The sequence below is a fragment of the Salvelinus fontinalis genome, chromosome 32, assembly GCF_029448725.1.
Source record: "Salvelinus fontinalis isolate EN_2023a chromosome 32, ASM2944872v1, whole genome shotgun sequence".
Lineage (NCBI taxonomy): Eukaryota > Metazoa > Chordata > Actinopteri > Salmoniformes > Salmonidae > Salvelinus > Salvelinus fontinalis.
In genome coordinates, this window is record NC_074696.1 from 30,823,446 (window position 1) to 30,842,629 (window position 19,184).

Below are 19,184 nucleotides of genomic sequence, written 5' to 3' on the forward strand. Positions count from 1 at the left end.
TTACAGTTAAGTTGGGGAGGGGGGGGGGGGCGTGGCTGGATCAGTGTGGTGATCTAGTAGTAGGCTTGACAACGACGAGACAGCCTACAGGGAGGAGGTATGGGCACTCGGACTGTGGTGTCAGCAAAACAACCTCTCATTCAAATTCAACAAAACAAAGGAGATGGCCGTGGACTTCAGGAAACAGCAAAGGGACAGCAGTGGAGAAGGTGGAAACACGCATCACGGACAAACTGAAATGGTCCACCCACACAGACAGTGTGGTGAAGAAGGTGCAACAGCTCCATCTTCAACCTCAGGAGGCTGAAGAAATGTGACATGTCACCTAAAACCCTCACAAACCTTTACAGATGCACAATTGAGAGCATCCTGTCAGGCTGCATCACCGCCTGGTACAGCAACTGCACCGCCCACAACCGCAGAGGGTGGTGCGGTCTGCACAACGCATCACCGGGGGCAAACTACCTGCCCTCCAGGACACCTACAGCAACCGATGTCACAGGAAGGCCAAAAAGGACAACAACCACCCAAGCCACTGCCTGTTCAACCCGCTACCATCCAGAAGGCGAGGTCAGTACAGGTGCAACAAAGCTGGGACCGAGAGACTGAAACAGCTTCTATCTCAAGGCCATCAGACTGTTAAACAGCCATCACTAACACAGAGAGGATTCTGCCTACATATAGACTTGAAATCATTGGCCACTTTAATAAGTGGATCACTAGTCAATTTAATAATGGCACTTTAATAAGGTTTACATGTCTTGCATTACTCATCTCATATGTACACTACCGTTCAAAAGTTTGGGGTCACTTAGAAATGTGCTTGTTTTTGAAAGAAAAACTATTTGTTTTGTCCATTAAAATAACATCAAATTGATCAGAAATACAGTGTAGACATTGTTAATGTTGTAAATGACTACTGTAGCTGGAAACGGCAGATTTTTAATGGAATATCTACATAGGCGTACAGAGGCCCTTTTTCAGCAACCATCACTCCTGTGTTTCAATGGCCTGTTGTGTTAGCTAATCCGAGTTTATAATTTTAAAAGGCTAATTGATCATTAGAAAACCCTTTTGCAATTATGTTAGCACAGCTGAAAACTGTTGTTCTGATTAAAGAAGCAATAAAACTGTCCTTCTTTAGACTAGTTGAGCATCTGGAGCTTCAGCATTTGTGGGTTCGATTACAGGCTCAAAATGACCAGAAACAAAGAACTTTCTTCTGAAACTCATCAGTCTATTCTTGTTCTGAGAAATGAAGGCTATTCCATGCAAGAAATTGCCAAGAAACTGAAGATCTCGTCCAGCGCTGTGTACTACTCCCTTCACAGAAAAGCGCAAAATGGCTTTAACCAGAATAGAAAGAGTAGTGGGAGGCCCCGGTGCACAACTGAGCAAGAGGACAAGTACATTAGAGTGTTTAGTTTGAGAAACAGATTCTTCACAAGTCCTCAACTTTCAGCTTCATTAAATAGTACCCGCAAAACACCAGTCTCAACGTCAACAGTTAAGAGGCGACTCCGGGATGCTGGCCTTCTAGGCAGAGTTGCAAAGAAAAATCCATATCTCAGGCCAATAAAAAGAAAAGATTAAGATGGGCAAAAGAACACAGACACTGGACAGAGGAAGATTAGAAAAAAGTGTTATGGACAGACAAATCTAAGTTTGAGGTGTTAGGATCACAAAGAAGAACATTCATGAGACGCAGAAAAAATGAAAATATGCTGGAGGAGTGTTTGACGCCATCTGTCAAGCATGGTGGAGGCAATGTGATGGTCTGGGGGTGCTTTGGTGGTGGTAAAGTAGGAGATTTGTACAGGGTAAAAGGGATCTTGATGAAGGAAGGCTATTTTGCAACGCCGTGCCATACCCTGTGGACGGCACTTAACTGGAGCCAATTTCCTCCTACAACAGGACAAAGACCCAAAGCACAGCTCCAAACTATGCAATAACTATGTAGGGAAGAAGCAGTCAGCTGGTATTCTGTCTATAATGGAGTGGCCAGCACAGTCACCGGATCTCAACCCTATTGAGCTGTTGTGGAAGCAGCCCATCAAGCCAATCCAACTTGTGAGAGGTGCTTCAGGAAGCATAGGGTGAAATATCTTCACATTACCTCAACAGATTGACAACAGAATGCCAAAAGGCTGTAATTGCTGCAAATGGAGGATTCTTTGATGAAAGCAAAGTTTGAAGGACACAATTATTATTTCAATTAAAAATCATTATTTAAAACCTTGTCAACGTCTTGACTGTATTTCCTATTCATTTTGCAACTCATTTCATGTATGTTTTCATGGAAAACAAGGACATTTCTAAGTGACCCCAAACTTTTGAACGGTAGTGTATATTTGTGTGTCTGTCTCTACCATGACTAGGTCTGTGTCTCTACCATAGTCTCTAGCATGACTAGGTCTGTGTCTCTACCATGACTAGGTCTGTGCCTCTACCATGACTAGGTCTGTGCCTCTACCATGACTAGGTCTGTGCCTCTACCATGATTAGGTCTGTGCCTCTACCAAGACTAGGTTTGTGTCTCTACCATGACTAGGTCTGTGTCTCTACCATGACTAGGTCTGTGCTTCTACCATGACTAGGTCTGTGTCTCTACCATGACTAGGTCTGTGCCTCTACCATGACTAGGTCTGTGTCTCTACCATAACTAGGTCTGTGTCTCTACCATGACTAGGTCTGTGTCTCTACCATGACTAGGTATGTGTCTCTACCATGACTAGGTCTGTGCCTCTTCCATAACTAGGTCTGTGTCTCTACCATGACTAGGTCTGTGTCTCTACCATGATTAGGTCTGTGCCTCTACCATGATTAGGTCTGTGTCTCTACCATGACTAGGTCTGTGTCTCTACCATGATTAGGTCTGTGCCTCTACCATGACTAGGTCTGTGTCTCTACCATGATTAGGTCTGTGCCTCTACCATGACTAGGTCTGTGTCTCTACCATGACTAGGTCTGTGTCTCTACCATGATTAGGTCTGTGCCTCTACCATGACTAGGTCTGTGTCTCTACCATGACTAGGTCTGTGCCTCTACCATGATTAGGTCTGTGCCTCTACCAAGACTAGGTTTGTGTCTCTACCATGACTAGGTCTGTGTCTCTACCATGACTAGGTCTGTGCTTCTACCATGACTAGGTCTGTGTCTCTACCATGACTAGGTCTGTGCCTCTACCATGACTAGGTCTGTGCCTCTTCCATAACTAGGTCTGTGTCTCTACCATGACTAGGTCTGTGTCTCTACCATGACTAGGTCTGTGCCTCTACCATGACTAGGTCTGTGCCTCTACCATGACTAGGTCTGTGTCTCTACCATGACTAGGTCTGTGTCTCTACCATGACTAGGTCTGTGTCTCTACCATGACTAGGTCTGTGCCTCTTCCATAACTAGGTCTGTGTCTCTACCATGACTAGGTCTGTGTCTCTACCATGACTAGGTCTGTGTCTCTACCATGACTAGGTCTGTGTCTCTACCATAGTCTCTAGCATGACTAGGTCTGTGTCTCTACCATGACTAGGTCTGTGTCTCTACCATGACTATGTCTCTACCATAGTCTCTAGCATGACTAGGTCTGTGTCTCTACCATGGCTAGGTCTGTGTCTCTACCATAGTCTCTAGCATGACTAGGTCTGTGTCTCTAGCATGACTAGGTCTGTGTCTCTACCATGACTAGGTCTGTGTCTCTACCATGACTAGGTCTGTGTCTCTAGCATGACTAGGTCTGTGTCTCTACCATGACTAGGTCTGTGTCTCTAGCATGACTAGGTCTCTGTCTCTACCATGACTAGTTCTGTGTCTCTACCATGACTAGGTCTCTGTCTCTACCATGACTAGGTCTGTGTCTCTACCATGACTAGGTCTGTGTCTCTACCATGACTAGGTCTGTGTCTCTACCATGACTAGGTCTCTGTCTCTACCATGACTAGGTCTGTGCCTCTACCATGACTAGGTCTGTGTCTCTACCATGACTAGGTCTGTGCCTCTACCATGACTAGGTCTGTGTCTCTACTATGACTAGGTATGTGTCTCTACCATGACTAGGTCTGTGTCTCTACCATGACTAGGTCTGTGTCTCTACCATGACTAGGTCTGTGTCTCTACCATGACTAGGTCTGTGTCTCTACCATGACTAGGTCTGTGTCTTTACCATGACTAGGTATGTGTCTCTACCATGACTAGGTCTGTGTCTCTACCAAGACTAGGTCTGTGTCTCTACCATGACTAGGTCTGTGTCTCTACCATGACTAGGTCTGTGTCTCTACCATGACTAGGTCTGTGTCTCTACCATGACTAGGTCTGTGTCTCTACCATGACTAGGTCTGTGTCTCTACCAAGACTAGGTCTGTGTCTCTACCATGACTAGGTCTGTGTCTCTACCATGACTAGGTCTGTGTCTCTACCATGACTAGGTCTGTGTCTCTACCATGACTAGGTATGTGTCTCTACCATGACTAGGTCTGTGTCTCTACCATGACTAGGTCTGTGTCTCTACCATGACTAGGTCTGTGTCTCTACCATGACTAGGTCTGTGTCTCTACCATGACTAGGTCTGTGTCTCTACCATGACTAGGTCTGTGTCTCTACCATGACTAGGTCTGTGTCTCTACCATGACTAGGTCTGTGTCTCTACCATGACTAGGTCTGTGTCTCTACCATGACTAGGTCTGTGTCTCTACCATGACTAGGTCTGTGTCTCTACCATGACTAGGTCTGTGTCTCTACCATGACTAGGTATGTGGCTCTACCATGACTAGGTATGTGGCTCTACCATGACTAGGTATGTGTCTCTACCATGACTAGGTCTGTGTCTCTACCATGACTAGGTCTGTGTCTCTACCATGACTAGGTATGTGTCTCTACCATGACTAGGTATGTGTCTCTACCATGACTAGGTCTGTGTCTCTACCATGACTAGGTCTGTGTCTCTACCGTGACTAGGTCTGTGTCTCTACCATGACTAGGTCTGTGTCTCTACCGTGACTAGGTCTGTGTCTCTACCGTGACTAGGTCTGTGTCTCTACCGTGACTAGGTCTGTGTCTCTACCGTGACTAGGTCTGTGTCTCTACCGTGACTAGGTCTGTGTCTCTACCGTGACTAGGTCTGTGTCTCTACCGTGACTAGGTCTGTGTCTGCCCTGACTAGGTCTGTGTCTGTCTGTGTCTGCCCTGACTAGGTCTGTGTTGTCTGTCTCGGCCATGACTTGGTCTGTGTGTCTGTCCGTCTCTGCCAGGGTTCTGACCAGGACTGTACTTAGTTTCATCTCCACCCTGCAACTTCCCTCTTGTAATACAACCTCATTTACATAGTTATATGACAACCTCTGTCTTTCCCAGACACTCACACCAGACCTCTCCGCAGTGAGCCCTGCGTGTTAGACAGCACAAGGAACGCAGGTGCATCTCAGCGACAGTGTCTGTTTTGCATCGGCTGTATATTTGCATGCGATACATCTGCATCTTAATGCAAGAACCTGTTCATCAAAAGTGATGAAATGCATTTTGTGAATGTTGACTAATCCACGTTGTTAAGGAGAAATCTGGTTATGTGTAGCTGGAGAGAAGGGGAGAGGAGAGGAGGGCAGGGAAGGGGAGAGGAGAGATAAGATCTTATCAAGCAAGAGAGTGGCATCTGTCCCTCTGGCTGAAGGACATACAGTACACACACACACACACACACAGTAGAGGAGGGAGGAGGAGGAGGGAGGAGGAGTAGCTGGGTGGAGGAGGAGGATTGGAGGGAGGGGGTGGATGAGGAGGAGAGGGAGGATGACAGACAGTCTCTCTGGGGTTTAGCATGTGGTTGGGCTGTTCTGTAACCATCCATTGAACCATGAATGTGGTGTGTAGTCAGGCCCCAGTGGAGACAGCCGGGGCTGGTAGAGCTGAAAGTCACAGGCTCCATGCTGAGAGATGATCACTCTGGATGGGGTTAAAGATTGATGGATGGGCAGATGGACCGAAAAACTTGATGAACACCTGTTTGTACCTGCTCTATGTTTACAGGCACTGCACACACACGCACACGCAAGGCCTAGCTCAATGGATTACACACATGGGTTGAGGGCCAGTCAGCTTTCCATGCAAACAAAGGCATGTGTTTGCACTTATGTACACAAACCTTTTCCCACATACAGTGTCTGAATATTGAGAGACCCATCAAGACTATCTGCTTATCCTCCTTTTCACTTCACTCTCTTGATTACACATCATCAGAACACATCACGTTCCTTTTCACTTCACTCTCTTGATTACACATCATCAGAACACATCACGTTCCTTTTCACTTCACTCTCTTGATTACACATCGTCAGAACACATCACGTTCCTTTTCACTCCACTCTCTTGATTACACATCGTCAGAACACATCACGTTCCTTTTCACTCCACTCTCTTGATTACACATCGTCAGAACACATCACGTTCCTTTTCACTTCACTCTCTTGATTACACATCGTCAGAACACATCACGTTCCTTTTCACTCCACTCTCTTGATTACACATCGTCAGAACACATCACGTTCCTTTTCACTCCACTCTCTTGATTACACATCGTCAGAACACATCACGTTCCTTTTCACTCCACTCTCTTGATTACACATCGTCAGAACACATCACGTTCCTTTTCACTCCACTCTCTTGATTACACATCAGAACACACCACGTGTTCATTATTTCATCATCACTTTTTTTGTTATTGATCTCAGAATACGTGTCATTCTACTCGTGGTTGAGAAGAGAGAGTCAGTGGTTAGCTGGTTGTCACCTTTGACCCCAATCACACAGGTTCACTGTTCCATGCAGGAGTCAATAGAAACTGCTGGACCATCTGAACAGACTACATTTGTCCAAAGCTTTTTGTAAACCACCATTAGCTTCAATCTTCGACCTGAATCATTGAGTTAGGGTTTAATGCATTGTACTCATTCTTAGAATAGCCTTGTATAAATGTAGATTTTTCTCTCTCGCCCTCTCTCTCTTTCCAGACGTTGGAAGCTGTGATGACCTTTAAGTACTCTGGGGGAGCAGGCAAGGTGGAGGGCTACTATCGGGACCTGTCCCTGGGAGTGCATGTTGACGTAGAACCCTCTGTGTTCTTCACCAGAGTCAGCACACTACCAGCCACCAGGTAAACACTATCATTCATTTTACAAAAGCCTTATTAACTATCACTTCTGGGGAACGGCGAACAGTGAGAAAACATTAAGGTTACCTTCCTATGGATAAAGTGCATCGACAGACGGTCGACATCACTGTCCCAACAACTCCCAGCAAAAACACAACCACCGCCCGACGTTGTCGCAACTTTGACACAATGTTGCAGTGTTTGCTAGGCTGTTACTTCTGTACCATTAACTGTATGTTTCTGCTTCTCTTCTCCTGCTGTATCTTTCATTCCTCAACAGTCATCTAACTAACTCCTGGTACTGTCTGTCCTGTAAGCAAGAGCACTGTGTTGTGTTCCACGGTTCCACTTTAACTGTGATGACGCAAAGTGTTTGTTGTGAGTAAACACGTCGCACCAGATCCCCTCAGTCCCCGCTTCCTGCTCCTCTACCCAGCAGACCAGACTAGACCAGGGCTCTGCTCTGCTCACTGACATTATTGTCGCTGTAACAATGGGAAATCGGGAAAAGATGGCATTTCTACTGACAGGCCTAGTTGGAAACAGATGAATATTATCTCTCCTAGCTCTCGCTCCCTTTCTCTACCTCCCCCTTGTCATCTCTCCGGCTATGTGGGACAAGCCAGGTTACAGAAGCGAGGGAGGGAGACAGATCGTACTCCAGTAATCACCACTTGAGGTGAATCATTCGCTGTAATAATATCTGCAGTTTAACCAATCCATCTTTCTCTCTATCTTTCTGCTCTGGTGATAAATCTGTCTCTTCTCTCCTCCGCCCTGCAGTCACTATCATCTTGTCACTCCCCCCTTTTCTCCCTCCCTCACTCATAGATCTGCCTCTCCCTCACTACCTCCCTCTTCCCCCCCAAACTATTTCTCCCCATCAGACACAGTAGATTTGTAGATTTTGCTCCTCAAATCTCGATGTGAGTCTCTCTGGATTTTTCTCAAGCGATGCTGCGTTGTCTCAGAAAGGAAAGGTAGTGACATTTCCACAGAGAATACCCTCTGTATATCTGTTTACAGTATCCCAGCAGTACTGTCTCTCTCTGGGTTCGTATGACAAAAGTTGCCGTTAATTGAGAGGTGATTCTCAGAGGAGATCCATAATTCGCTGTGAAAGTGGGGAGGAGAGAGAGGGAGAGTAGAGGGAGAGTAGAGGGAGAGTAGAGGGAGAGTAGAGGGAGAGTAGAGGGAGAGTAGAGGGAGAGTAGAGGGAGAGTAGAGGAGAGAGTAGAGGAGAGAGTAGAGGAGAGAGTAGAGGAGAGGAGAGGAGAGAGTAGAGTAGAGGAGAGAGTAGAGTAGAGGAGAGAGTAGAGTAGAGGAGAGAGTAGAGGAGAGAGGGAGAGGGAGAGGAGAGAGGGAGAGGAGAGAGGGAGAGGAGAGGAGAGGAGAGGAGAGGAGAGAGGGAGAGGAGAGAGGGAGAGGAGAGAGGGAGAGGAGAGGAGAGAGGGAGAGGAGAGGAGAGAGGGAGAGGAGAGGAGAGGAGAGAGGGAGAGGAGAGGAGAGAGGGAGAGGAGAGGAGAGAGGGAGAGGAGAGGAGAGAGGGAGAGGAGAGAGGGAGAGGAGAGAGGGAGAGTAGAGGAGAGAGGGAGAGTAGAGGAGAGAGGGAGAGTAGAGGAGAGTAGAGGAGAGTAGAGGAGAGTAGAGGAGAGTAGAGGGAGAGTAGAGGAGAGAGGGAGAGTAGAGGAGAGAGGGAGAGGAGAGGAGAGAGGGAGAGGAGAGGAGAGAGGGAGAGGAGAGGAGAGAGGGAGAGGAGAGGAGAGAGGGAGAGTAGAGGAGAGAGGGAGAGTAGAGGAGAGAGGGAGAGGAGAGGAGAGAGGGAGAGGAGAGGAGAGGATGCACTTGTACCCCAGGTGCCAGAAGAGTCAGTGTGGGTTTGTCTCTCTGACCCCAATTGACACATTAGATCTGGGTGTAAATGAATAGACGGTATCTTGAGTCCTTACTGTCCGTCGTTTTAGACAGGGCTTAGTTAGCGCTACATACATCCTTATCTTTATACGTAGGTCTTCCCATATTGTCTGCTGCAGTTTCCCAGTGTCTGAACTGTCTGGAATAATGCAGTTGAGAAGCAAGTGAACTCCTCTAATCAGCGATCGCTTTCTGTCTGTATTTTCGTCCGTCCTCTGTGGCTTCAAAGTGTGGACTTAAAGAGACCTTTGAAAAGGAATGTGAATGAAACCTATTTTTCTAGTTTTATACTGCTGCTCTTACACTGTAGCACACTACTGCTGTGAGGAGGAAAGGGGGAGGGACTGTCTCTTTGTCGGTTTCTCTTTCTCTCTCTCGCTTTCTCTCGCTCTATTTCTCTCTCTCGCTCTATCGCTCTCATCTCTGGAGAACCTTTCTGTGGCTTGGTGTAGTGATTAAGTGGGCCAGTGCAGCTCACTTCATTCCATTACAGTACATAAAGCAGGTCTTTCTCAGAAAAAGCCCTTAAATAGGGAGAGACTGAAACAGAGAAAAGGATGCTTGTTGGTCTCTCTCTCTCTCTCTCTCTCTCTCTCTCTCTCTCTCTCTCTCTCTCTCTCTCTCTCTCTCTCTCTCTCTCTCTCTCTCTCTCTCTCTCTCCCTCTCCCTCTCTCTCTCTCTCTCTCTCTCTCTCTCTCTCTCTCTCTCTCTCTCTCTCTCTCTCTCTCTCTCTCTCTCTCTCTCTCTCTCTGTCTCTCTGTCTCTCTCTCTCTCTGTCTCTCTGTCTCTCTGTCTCTCTGTCTCTCTGTCTCTCTGTCTCTTTCTCTCTGTCTCTTTCTCTCTGTCTCTTTCTCTCTGTCTCTTTCTCTCTGTCTCTTTCTCTGTCTCTCTCTGTCTCTCTCTCTCTCTCTCAATTCAATTCAATTCAAGGGGCTTTATTGGCATGGGAAACATGTGTTAACATTGCCAAAGCAAGTGAGGTAGATAATACACAAAAGTGAAACAAACAAAACGAATTAACAGTAAACATTACACATACAGAAGTTTCAAAACAATAAAGACATTACAAGTGTCATATTTAATATATACAGTGTTGTAACAATGTACAAATGGTTAAAGCACACAAGTTAAAATAAGTAAGTATAAATATGGGTTGTATTTACAATGGTGTTTGTTCTTCACTGGTTGCCCTTTTCTTGTGGCAACAGGTCACAAATCTTGCTGCTGTGATGGCACACTGTGGAATTTCACCCAGTAGATATGGGAGTTTATCAAAATTGGATTTGTTTTCGAATTCTTTGTGGATCTGTGTGATCTGAGGGAAATATGTGTCTCTAATATGGTCATACATTTGGCAGGAGGTTAGGAAGTGCAGCTCAGTTTCCACCCTTATTTTGTGGGCAGTGTGCACATAGCCTGTCTTCTCTTGAGAGCCATGTCTGCCTACGGCGGCCTTTCTCAATAGCGAGGCTATGCTCACTGAGTCTGTACATAGTCAAAGCTTTCCTTAAGTTTGGGTCAGTCACAGTGGTCAGGTATTCTGCCACTGTGTACTCTCTGTTTAGGGCCAAATAGCATTCTAGTTTGCTCTGTTTTTTTGTTAATTCTTTCCAATGTGTCAAGTAATTATATTTTTGTTTTCTCATGATTTGGTTGGGTCTAATTGTGCTGTTGTCCTGGGGCTCTGTGGGGTGTGTTTGTGTTTGTGAACAGAGCCCTAGGACCAGCTTGCTTAGGGGACTCTTCTCCAGGTTCATCTCTCTGTAGGTGATGGCTTTGTTATGGAAGGTTTGGGAATCGCTTCCTTTTAGGTGGTTGTAGAATTTAACAGCTCTTTTCTGGATTTTGATAATTAGTGGGTATCGGCCTAATGCTGCTCTGCATGCATTATTTGGTGTTCTACGTTGTACACTGAGGATATTTTTGCAGAATTCTGCATGCAGTCTCAATTTGGTGTTTGTCCCATTTTGTGAAATCTTGGTTGGTGAGCGGATCCCAGACCTCACAACCATAAAGGGCAATGGGCTCTATGACTGATTCAAGTATTTTTAGCCAGATCCTAATTGGTATGTTGAAATTTATGTTCCTTTTGATGGCATAGAATGCCCTTCTTGCCTTGTCTCTCAGATCGTTCACAGCTTTGTGGAAGTTACCTGTGGTGCTGATGTTTAGGCCGAGGTATGTATAGTTTTTTGTGTGCTCTAGGGCAACGGTGTCTAGATGGAATTTGTGGTCCTGGCGACTGGACCTTTTTTGGAACACCATTATTTTGGTCTTACTGAGATTTACTGTCAGGGCCCAGGTCTGACAGAATCTGTGCAGAAGATCTAGGTGCTGCTGTAGGCCCTCCTTGGTTGGTGACAGAAGCACCAGATCATCAGCAAACAGTAGACATTTGACTTCGGATTCTAGTAGGGTGAGACCGGGTGCTGCAGACTGTTCTAGTGCCCGCGCCAATTCGTTGATATATATGTTGAAGAGGGTGGGGCTTAAGCTGCATCCCTGTCTCACCCCACGACCCTGTGTGAAGAAATGTGTGTGTTTTTTGCCAATTTTAACCGCACACTTGTTGTTTGTGTACATGGATTTTATAATGTCGTATGTTTTACCCCCAACACCACTTTCCATCAATTTGTATAGCAGACCCTCATGCCAAATTGAGTCAAAGGCTTTTTTGAAGTCAACAAAGCATGAGAAGACTTTGCCTTTGTTTTGGTTTGTTTGGTTGTCAATTAGGGTGTGTAGGGTGAATACATGGTCTGTTGTAGGGTAATTTGGTAAAAAAACAATTTGACATTTGCTCAGTACATTGTGTTCATTGACGAAATGTACGAGTCTGCTGTTAACCTTTCATGAGCCTTCACCCCGGATCCGGGAGCACCCCCCCCCCCCCCCCCCCCCCCCACACTGATTAGCATCGCTAGCATAGCGTCACAATTAAATAGTAGCATCTAAATCACAAGTCCAAGACACCTAATGAAAGATACAGATCCTGTGAATAAAGCCACCATTTCAGATTTTTTTTTATGTTTTACAGGGAAGACACAATATGTGAATCTATTAGCTAAACACGTTAGCAAAAGACACCATTTTTCTTTGTCCACCATTTTTTCTCTCCACCAGTAGCTATCACCAATTCGGCTAAACTAAGATATTGATAGCCACTAACCAAGAAAAAACCTCATCAGATGACAGTCTGATAACATATTTATGGTATAGGATAGGTTTTGTTAGAAAAATGTGCATATTTCAGGTATAAATCATAGTTTGCCATTGCAGCCACCATCACAAATCTCACTAAAGCGACTAGAATTACTACAGAGAGCAACTTGTATTACCAATTTACTCATCATAAAACATTTCTTAAAAATACACAGCACATAGCAATGGAAAGACACAGATCTTGTGAATTCAGACAACATTTCAGATTTTCTAAGTGTTTTACGGCGAAAACACAATAAATCGTTATATTAGCATACCACATATGCAAACGTTACCCGAGCACTGATTCAAGCCAAAGAGAGCGATAATGTAAATTTTTGCCAAAATATATTAATTTTTTCACTAACCTTCTCAGAATTCTCCAGATGACACTCCTGTAACATCATATTACAACATACATATAGAGTTTGTTCGAAAATGTGCATATTTAGCCACCAAAATCATGGTTAGACAATGACAAAAGTAGCCCAGCTGGTCAGAAAATGTCGTGCACCATATTAGACAGTGATCTAGTCTTATACATAAATACTCATAAACTTGACTAAAAAATATAGGGTGGACAGCGATTGATAGACAATTTAATTCTTAATACAATCGCGGAATTACATTTTTTTAATTATCCTTACTTTTCAATACAGCAAAGCTACACCTAACAAAATGGCGGAACGTGCGTTTAACATTTTTCTACAGAACAACGATTTATCATCTTAAATATTTCTTACTATGAGGTGATCTTCCATCAGAATCTTGGGCAATGAATCCTTTCTTGAGTCTAATCTTCTTTTGGTCGAAAGATGTCCTCTTGTCTGTCGAAATGCCCACTAACGTTCGACCGGGACCCCGAAACGTGCCCGGCGCTTCAAAGTGCACAACAAAGCAATGCCTCAAAATCGCACTAAACGGGTATAAATTGCTATAAAACGGTTCAAATTAACTACCTTATGATGCTGTTAACACCTATAACGAGTAAAAATATGACCGGAGAAATATTACTGGCTAAACTAAAGCTTGGAAGAAGGCGAGTCGGATGTCCTTCGCGCGCCACGCGCAGGCAACCAAAGGGAGTTACTTCTGGTATTTGGTGATTTATAGAGGCACTGATTGCGCAATCGACTCCATTCAAAGCGTCATCACGTACTGACATCCAGGGGAAGACGTAAGCAGTGTCTGTTTCTCCATAGCATTTACAGTGACCTTTAAACTGACTCCAGATCAGTGGCCAAGATGTTTGAAATCTGACTCCCTATCATGAAAAGTGCTGTAGATTGAGTTCTGTTTCACTCAGAGACAAAATTCCAACGGCTATAGAAACTAGAGAGTGTTTTCTATCCAATAATAATAATAATATGCATATTGTACGAGCAAGAATTGAGTACTAGGCAGTTTAATCTGTAGAGCAAATTATGCTAATGCGAAACAGCACCCCCTATAGTTGCAACAAGTTAATGATAATGCAGAGTATTTTACCAAGGTTACTGTTGACGCATATTCCACGGTAGTTATTGGGGTCAAATTTGTCTCCACTTTTGTGGATTGGGGTGATCAGTCCTTGGTTCCAAATATTGGGGAAGATGCCAGAGCTAAGGACGATGTTAAAGAGTTTTAGTATAGCCAATCTCTCTCTCTCTCTCTCTCTCTCTCGCTCTCGCTTTCTCTCTCGCTTTCTCGCTCTCGCTCTCTGTGTCTCTCTGTCTCTCTCTGTGTGTCTCTCTCTGTGTCTCTCTCTCTCTGTGTCTCTCTCTCTGTGTCTCTCTCTCTGTCTCGGTCTCTCTCAATTCAATTCAAGGGGCTTTATCGGCATGGGAACCATATGTTAACATTCTCTCTCTCTCTCGCTCTCTGTGTCTCTCTGTCTCTCTCTCTGTGTGTCTCTCTCTGTGTCTCTCTCTCTGTGTCTCTCTGTGTCTCTCTCTGTCTCGGTCTCTCTCAATTCAATTCAAGGGGCTTTATCGGCATGGGAACCATATGTTAACATTCTCTCCCTCTCTCTCTCCCTCCCTCTCTCTGTCTCTCTCATATATTTATATATATATATATATATATGAGTGTAAAAACATTAAGAACACCTTCATAATTTTGTGTGACACCCACTTTTGCCCTCAGTACAGCCTCAATTCGTTGGGGCATGGACTTGACAAGGTGTCAAGCATTCCACAGGGATGCTGGCCCATGTTGACCCCAATGCTTCCCGCACTTGTGTCAAGTTGGCTGGTAGTGGATCTATACTCCGAATAGCTCGTTCCATTTCCTCCCACAGATGCTCAATTGGATTGAGATCTGGTGACTGGGCAGGCCACTGCAGTAAACTGAATTCACTGTGTCTGATATTTGTGGAACCATTCCTAGGCATTCCTAGCCTTGTGGCATGGGGCATTATCCTTCAGAAAAAATCTATTTGCAGATGGATACACTGCTGCCATGAAGGAATGCACCTGATTAGCAATGATGTTCAGATACCCCGTGGCATTCAAACGTTGCTCCACTTTTATCAAAAACAGACAATGTTTACCATGAAAACACGCCCCACACCATCACACCACCACCACCAGCCTGCAATGTTGACACGCGGAATGATAGATGCATGTACAAGTGGTTTTCTCCATAGCCTAGTCCTCCCATCAGCGTAAAACAGCTGGAACCAGGATTCATCAGACCTGCTCCCCTTCATCTATACTGATTGAAGTGGATTTAACAAGTGATTTAACAAGATCATAGCTTTCAGCTGGATTCACCTGGTCAGTCTGTCATGGAACGAGCAGGTGTTCCTAATGTTTTGTACTGTGTGTGTGTGTGTGTGTGTGTGTGTGTGTGTGTGTGTGTACAGCTGAAGTCGGAATTTTACATACACTTAGGTTGGAGTCATTAAAACTCATTTTTCAACCACCACACATTTCTTGTTAACAAACTATAGTTTTGGCATGTCGGTTAGGACATCTACTTTGTGCATGACAGAAGTAATTTTAAAATGACATTTTCCAACATTTGTTTACAGACCAGATTATTTCACTTGTAGTTCACTGTATCACAATTCCAGTGGGTCAGAAGTTTACATACACTAAGTTGACTGTGCCTTTAAACAGCTTGGAAAATTCCAGAAAATTATGTCATGGCTTTAGAAGCTTCTGATAGGCTAATTTATATCATTTGTGTCAGTTGAAGGTGTACCTGTGGATGTATTTCAAGGCCTACCTTCAAACTCAGTGCCTCTTTGCTTGACATCATGGGAAAATCAAAAGAAATCAGCCAAGACCTCAGAATATAAATGGTAGACTCCACTAGTCTGGTTCATCCTTGGGAGCAATTTCCAAACTCCTGAAGGTACCACGTTCATCTGTACAAACAATATTACGCAAGTATGAACACCATGGGACCACGCACCTTCATACCGCTCAGGAAGGAGACGCATTCTGTCTCCTAGAGATCAACGTACTTTGCTGGGAAAAGTGCAAATCAATCCCAGAACAACAGCAAAGGACCTTGTGAAGATGCTGGAGGAAACAGGTACAAAAGTACCTATATCCACAGTTAAACTAGTCCTATATTGACATAACCTGAAATTCCGCTCAGCAAGGAAGAAGCCACTGCTCCAAAAATGCCATAAAAAAGCCAGACTACGGTTTGCAACTGCACATGGAGACAAAGATCGTACTTTTTGGAGAAATGTCCTCTGGTCTGTTGAAACAAAAATGGAACTGTTTGGCCATAATGACCATCATTATGTTTGGAGGAAAAACGGGGAGGCTTGCAAGCCGAAGAACACCATCCCAACTGTGATGCACTGGGGTGGCAGCATCATGTGTGCTTTGCTGCAGGAGGGACTGGTGCACTTCACAAAATAGATGGTCTCATAAGGAAGGAAAATTATGTGGATCAACCCTTTAGAACATTTGTGGGCAGAACTGAAAAAATGTGTGTGAGCAAGGAGGCCTACAAACCTGACTCAGTTACACCAGCTCTGTCAGGAGGAATGGGCCAAACTTCACCCACTTTATTGTGGGAAGCTTGTGGAATGCTACCCAAAACGTTTGACCCAAGTTAAACAATTTAAAGGCAATACTACCAAATACTAATTGAGTGTATGTAAACTTCTGACCCGCTGGGAATGTGATGAAAGAAATAAAAGCTGAAATAAATCAATGTCTCTACTATTATTCTGACATTTCACATTCTTAAAATAAAGTGGTGATCCTAACTGACCTAAGACAGGGAATTTTACTAGGATTAAATGTCAGGAATTGTGAAAACTGAGTTTAAATGTATTTGGCTAAGGTGTATGTAAACTTCTGACTTCAACTGTATGTGTTTATCACAGTACCAGTCAAAAGTTTGGACACACCTACTCATTCCAGGGTTTTTCTTTATTTTTACTATTTTCTACATTGTAAAATAATAGTGAAGACATCAAAACTATGAAAAAAAATAAACATGTAGTAACCAAAAATGTGTCAAAATCAAAATCACCCTTTGCCTTGATGACAGCTTTGCACACTCTTGGCATTCTCTCAACCAATTTCACAATGGAATCGAATGGAATTTCACCTGGAATGCATTTCATTTAACATGTGTGCCTTGTTAAAAAGTTAATTGGTGGAATTTCTTTCCTTAATGCTTTTGAGCCAATCAGTTGTGTTGTGACAAGGTAGGGGTGGTATACAGAAGATAGCCCTTTTTGGTAAAAGACCAAGTCCATATTATGGCAAGAACAGCTCAAATAGGCAAAGAGAAATGACATTCCATCGTCCGGCTTCTTCAGCTGTGGGATGATCTGAGACCAGCCACCCGGACCGCTGATGAAACTGAGGAGTATTTATGTCTGTAATAAAGCCTTTTTGTGGAGGAAAAGTCATTCGGATTGGCTGGGCCTGTCTCCCCAGTGGGTGGGCCTGTCTCCCCAGTGGGTGGGCCTGTCTCCCCAGTGGGTGGGCCTGTCTCCCCAGTGGGTGGGCCTGTCTCCCCAGTGGGTGGGCCTGTCTCCCCAGTGGGTGGGCCTGTCTCCCCAGTGGCTGTGAATTGAAAACAGGGGTGCCAATAACTTTGACCAATATCTTTTTTAGATTGTTTTGTGTTACTTGTTGGACAAAATCTCTTTCTCTGAGCGATTGTATTAGTATAAATAATATAATTTTCAGTTCTTTTTTTGCATGCAATATAGCTCAGTATTTGGATTCATTTTATACAGTCTTTTTTGTGCGTCTTTATAATGGGTGCCAATAATTATGACCTGACTGTATCTTTGTGCCTCCCTACCTATGTGTGAAATAGTCAATGATTCATTCATGATAGAAACCTGTTGGAACCGTACCGGTACTGCATACAGCAGCTGGGGTCTGTTATCTGACACAATGTTCCATACTGTCAGACACACACACGAGCACAAACACAGATGTTCCATGTTACCAGGACATGATTCAGTCTAAACCTGTTGTTAGTAGCCCAGCCTTCTATCTGCTCTGTTCCGAACAGGCTCTCTCTCTCTCACTCACTCACTCACTCACTCACTCACTCACTCACTCACTCACTCACTCACTCACTCACACACACACACACACACACACACACACACACACACACACACACACACACACACACACACACACACACACACACACACACACACACACACACACACACACACACACACACACACACTCTAAAAATAGCAACACATTGGCAGCACTCTAAATCCAACCAGCCCAAGCATAATTAAGTATATTTATTTCACGTGGGAGTGTATAGGAGGGCTCAGGGCGTATTGTCACATATTGTGCCAGAGGAGCCGCTGTGGAATCAGCACATATTGATCGTGGATCCTGAGGATTGACCAGTCGTTTAGCTGCTTCTCCTCTTTCTCGCTGCCGCCGCCTTCTACCCAGTGATGATGATTTTTCTATCCTGTGGTGATGGCAGCCATTTTGGTGATGGCAGCCACAGCAACCTCCACAGTATTCGGCCACCTGTGTGTTGCTGTTTCAGATGAGACTGTCTGAATACCAATAAGCTATCTGAAGGAGTGACGGTGGCAGAAGTGGTCTCATCCATAGGGGTTTGCAGGCTGTGGATTTGTTTGGGGAGACAGCCAGTCAGATGATTTGCATGTCCATCTGTTTAAAAGCTAATTTGGCTGTCAGTGGTGGCTCTAAGAAGTGATGAGCTACCGTGGGCAGCCAGGTTTGGTGAATGGGTTGCCAAGTTTGGTAAGTTATTCTTCTCCGACGGGATGGGAGGCCTCTCCACCAACCGTTAACGGTGAATGGCTGATCTCACGGCGCATTCGTCAGCGTGACATAGCGCTGTCCAGAATGAGAGACATTGGTTATCTGGTGGTGTTTGTGGGAGGATGGAGGGTGTTTGCGCGTGAACATTCAAACACACACGTTACCTAATGAAAACACATTAAGGAGCACTCGTCCTGTCCTGTCCTGTCCTAACATCACAACATCAAAGGTATTAGTCCTTTCATCAGGGCCAGTTTCCTAGCTTTTGTAGGTGTATTGCTCCCGTCCTCTCCAGTCTGTCTCTGTCTGTTTCTCCTCTCCAGCCTGTCTCTGTCTGTTTCTCCTATCCAGCCTGTCTCTGTTTCTCCTATCCAGCCTGTCTCTGTTTCTGTTTCTCCTCTCCAGTCTGTCTCTGTTTCTGTTTCTCCTCTCCAGTCTGTCTCTGTTTCTGTTTCTCCTCTCCAGTCTGTCTGTCTGTTTCTCCTCTCCAGTCTGTCTCTGTTTCTGTTTCTCCTCTCCAGTCTGTCTCTGTATGTCTGTTTCTCCTCTCCAGTCTGTCTCTGTCTCTGTTTCTCCTCTCCAGTCTGTCTGTCTGTTTCTCCTCTCCAGTCTGTCTCTGTTTCTGTTTCTCCTCTCCAGTCTGTCTGTCTGTTTCTCCTCTCCAGTCTGTCTCTGTCTCTGTTTCTCCTCTCCAGTCT

The 19,184-nt window shown here is 44.7% G+C and overlaps 1 protein-coding gene across 5 annotated transcripts in view; it reads left to right on the forward strand.

The window, feature by feature from the left end:
* Positions 1-19,184, forward strand: part of LOC129831073 (trafficking protein particle complex subunit 9-like) — a 364,192-nt gene that overhangs the window by 182,830 nt on the left and 162,178 nt on the right. For all 5 annotated transcript variants that reach the window (XM_055894093.1, XM_055894098.1, XM_055894095.1 and 2 more), the window contains one exon: positions 6,996-7,138. In XM_055894093.1, the coding sequence (XP_055750068.1) occupies positions 6,996-7,138 (143 nt within the window). The remainder of the gene's footprint in view (positions 1-6,995; positions 7,139-19,184) is intronic.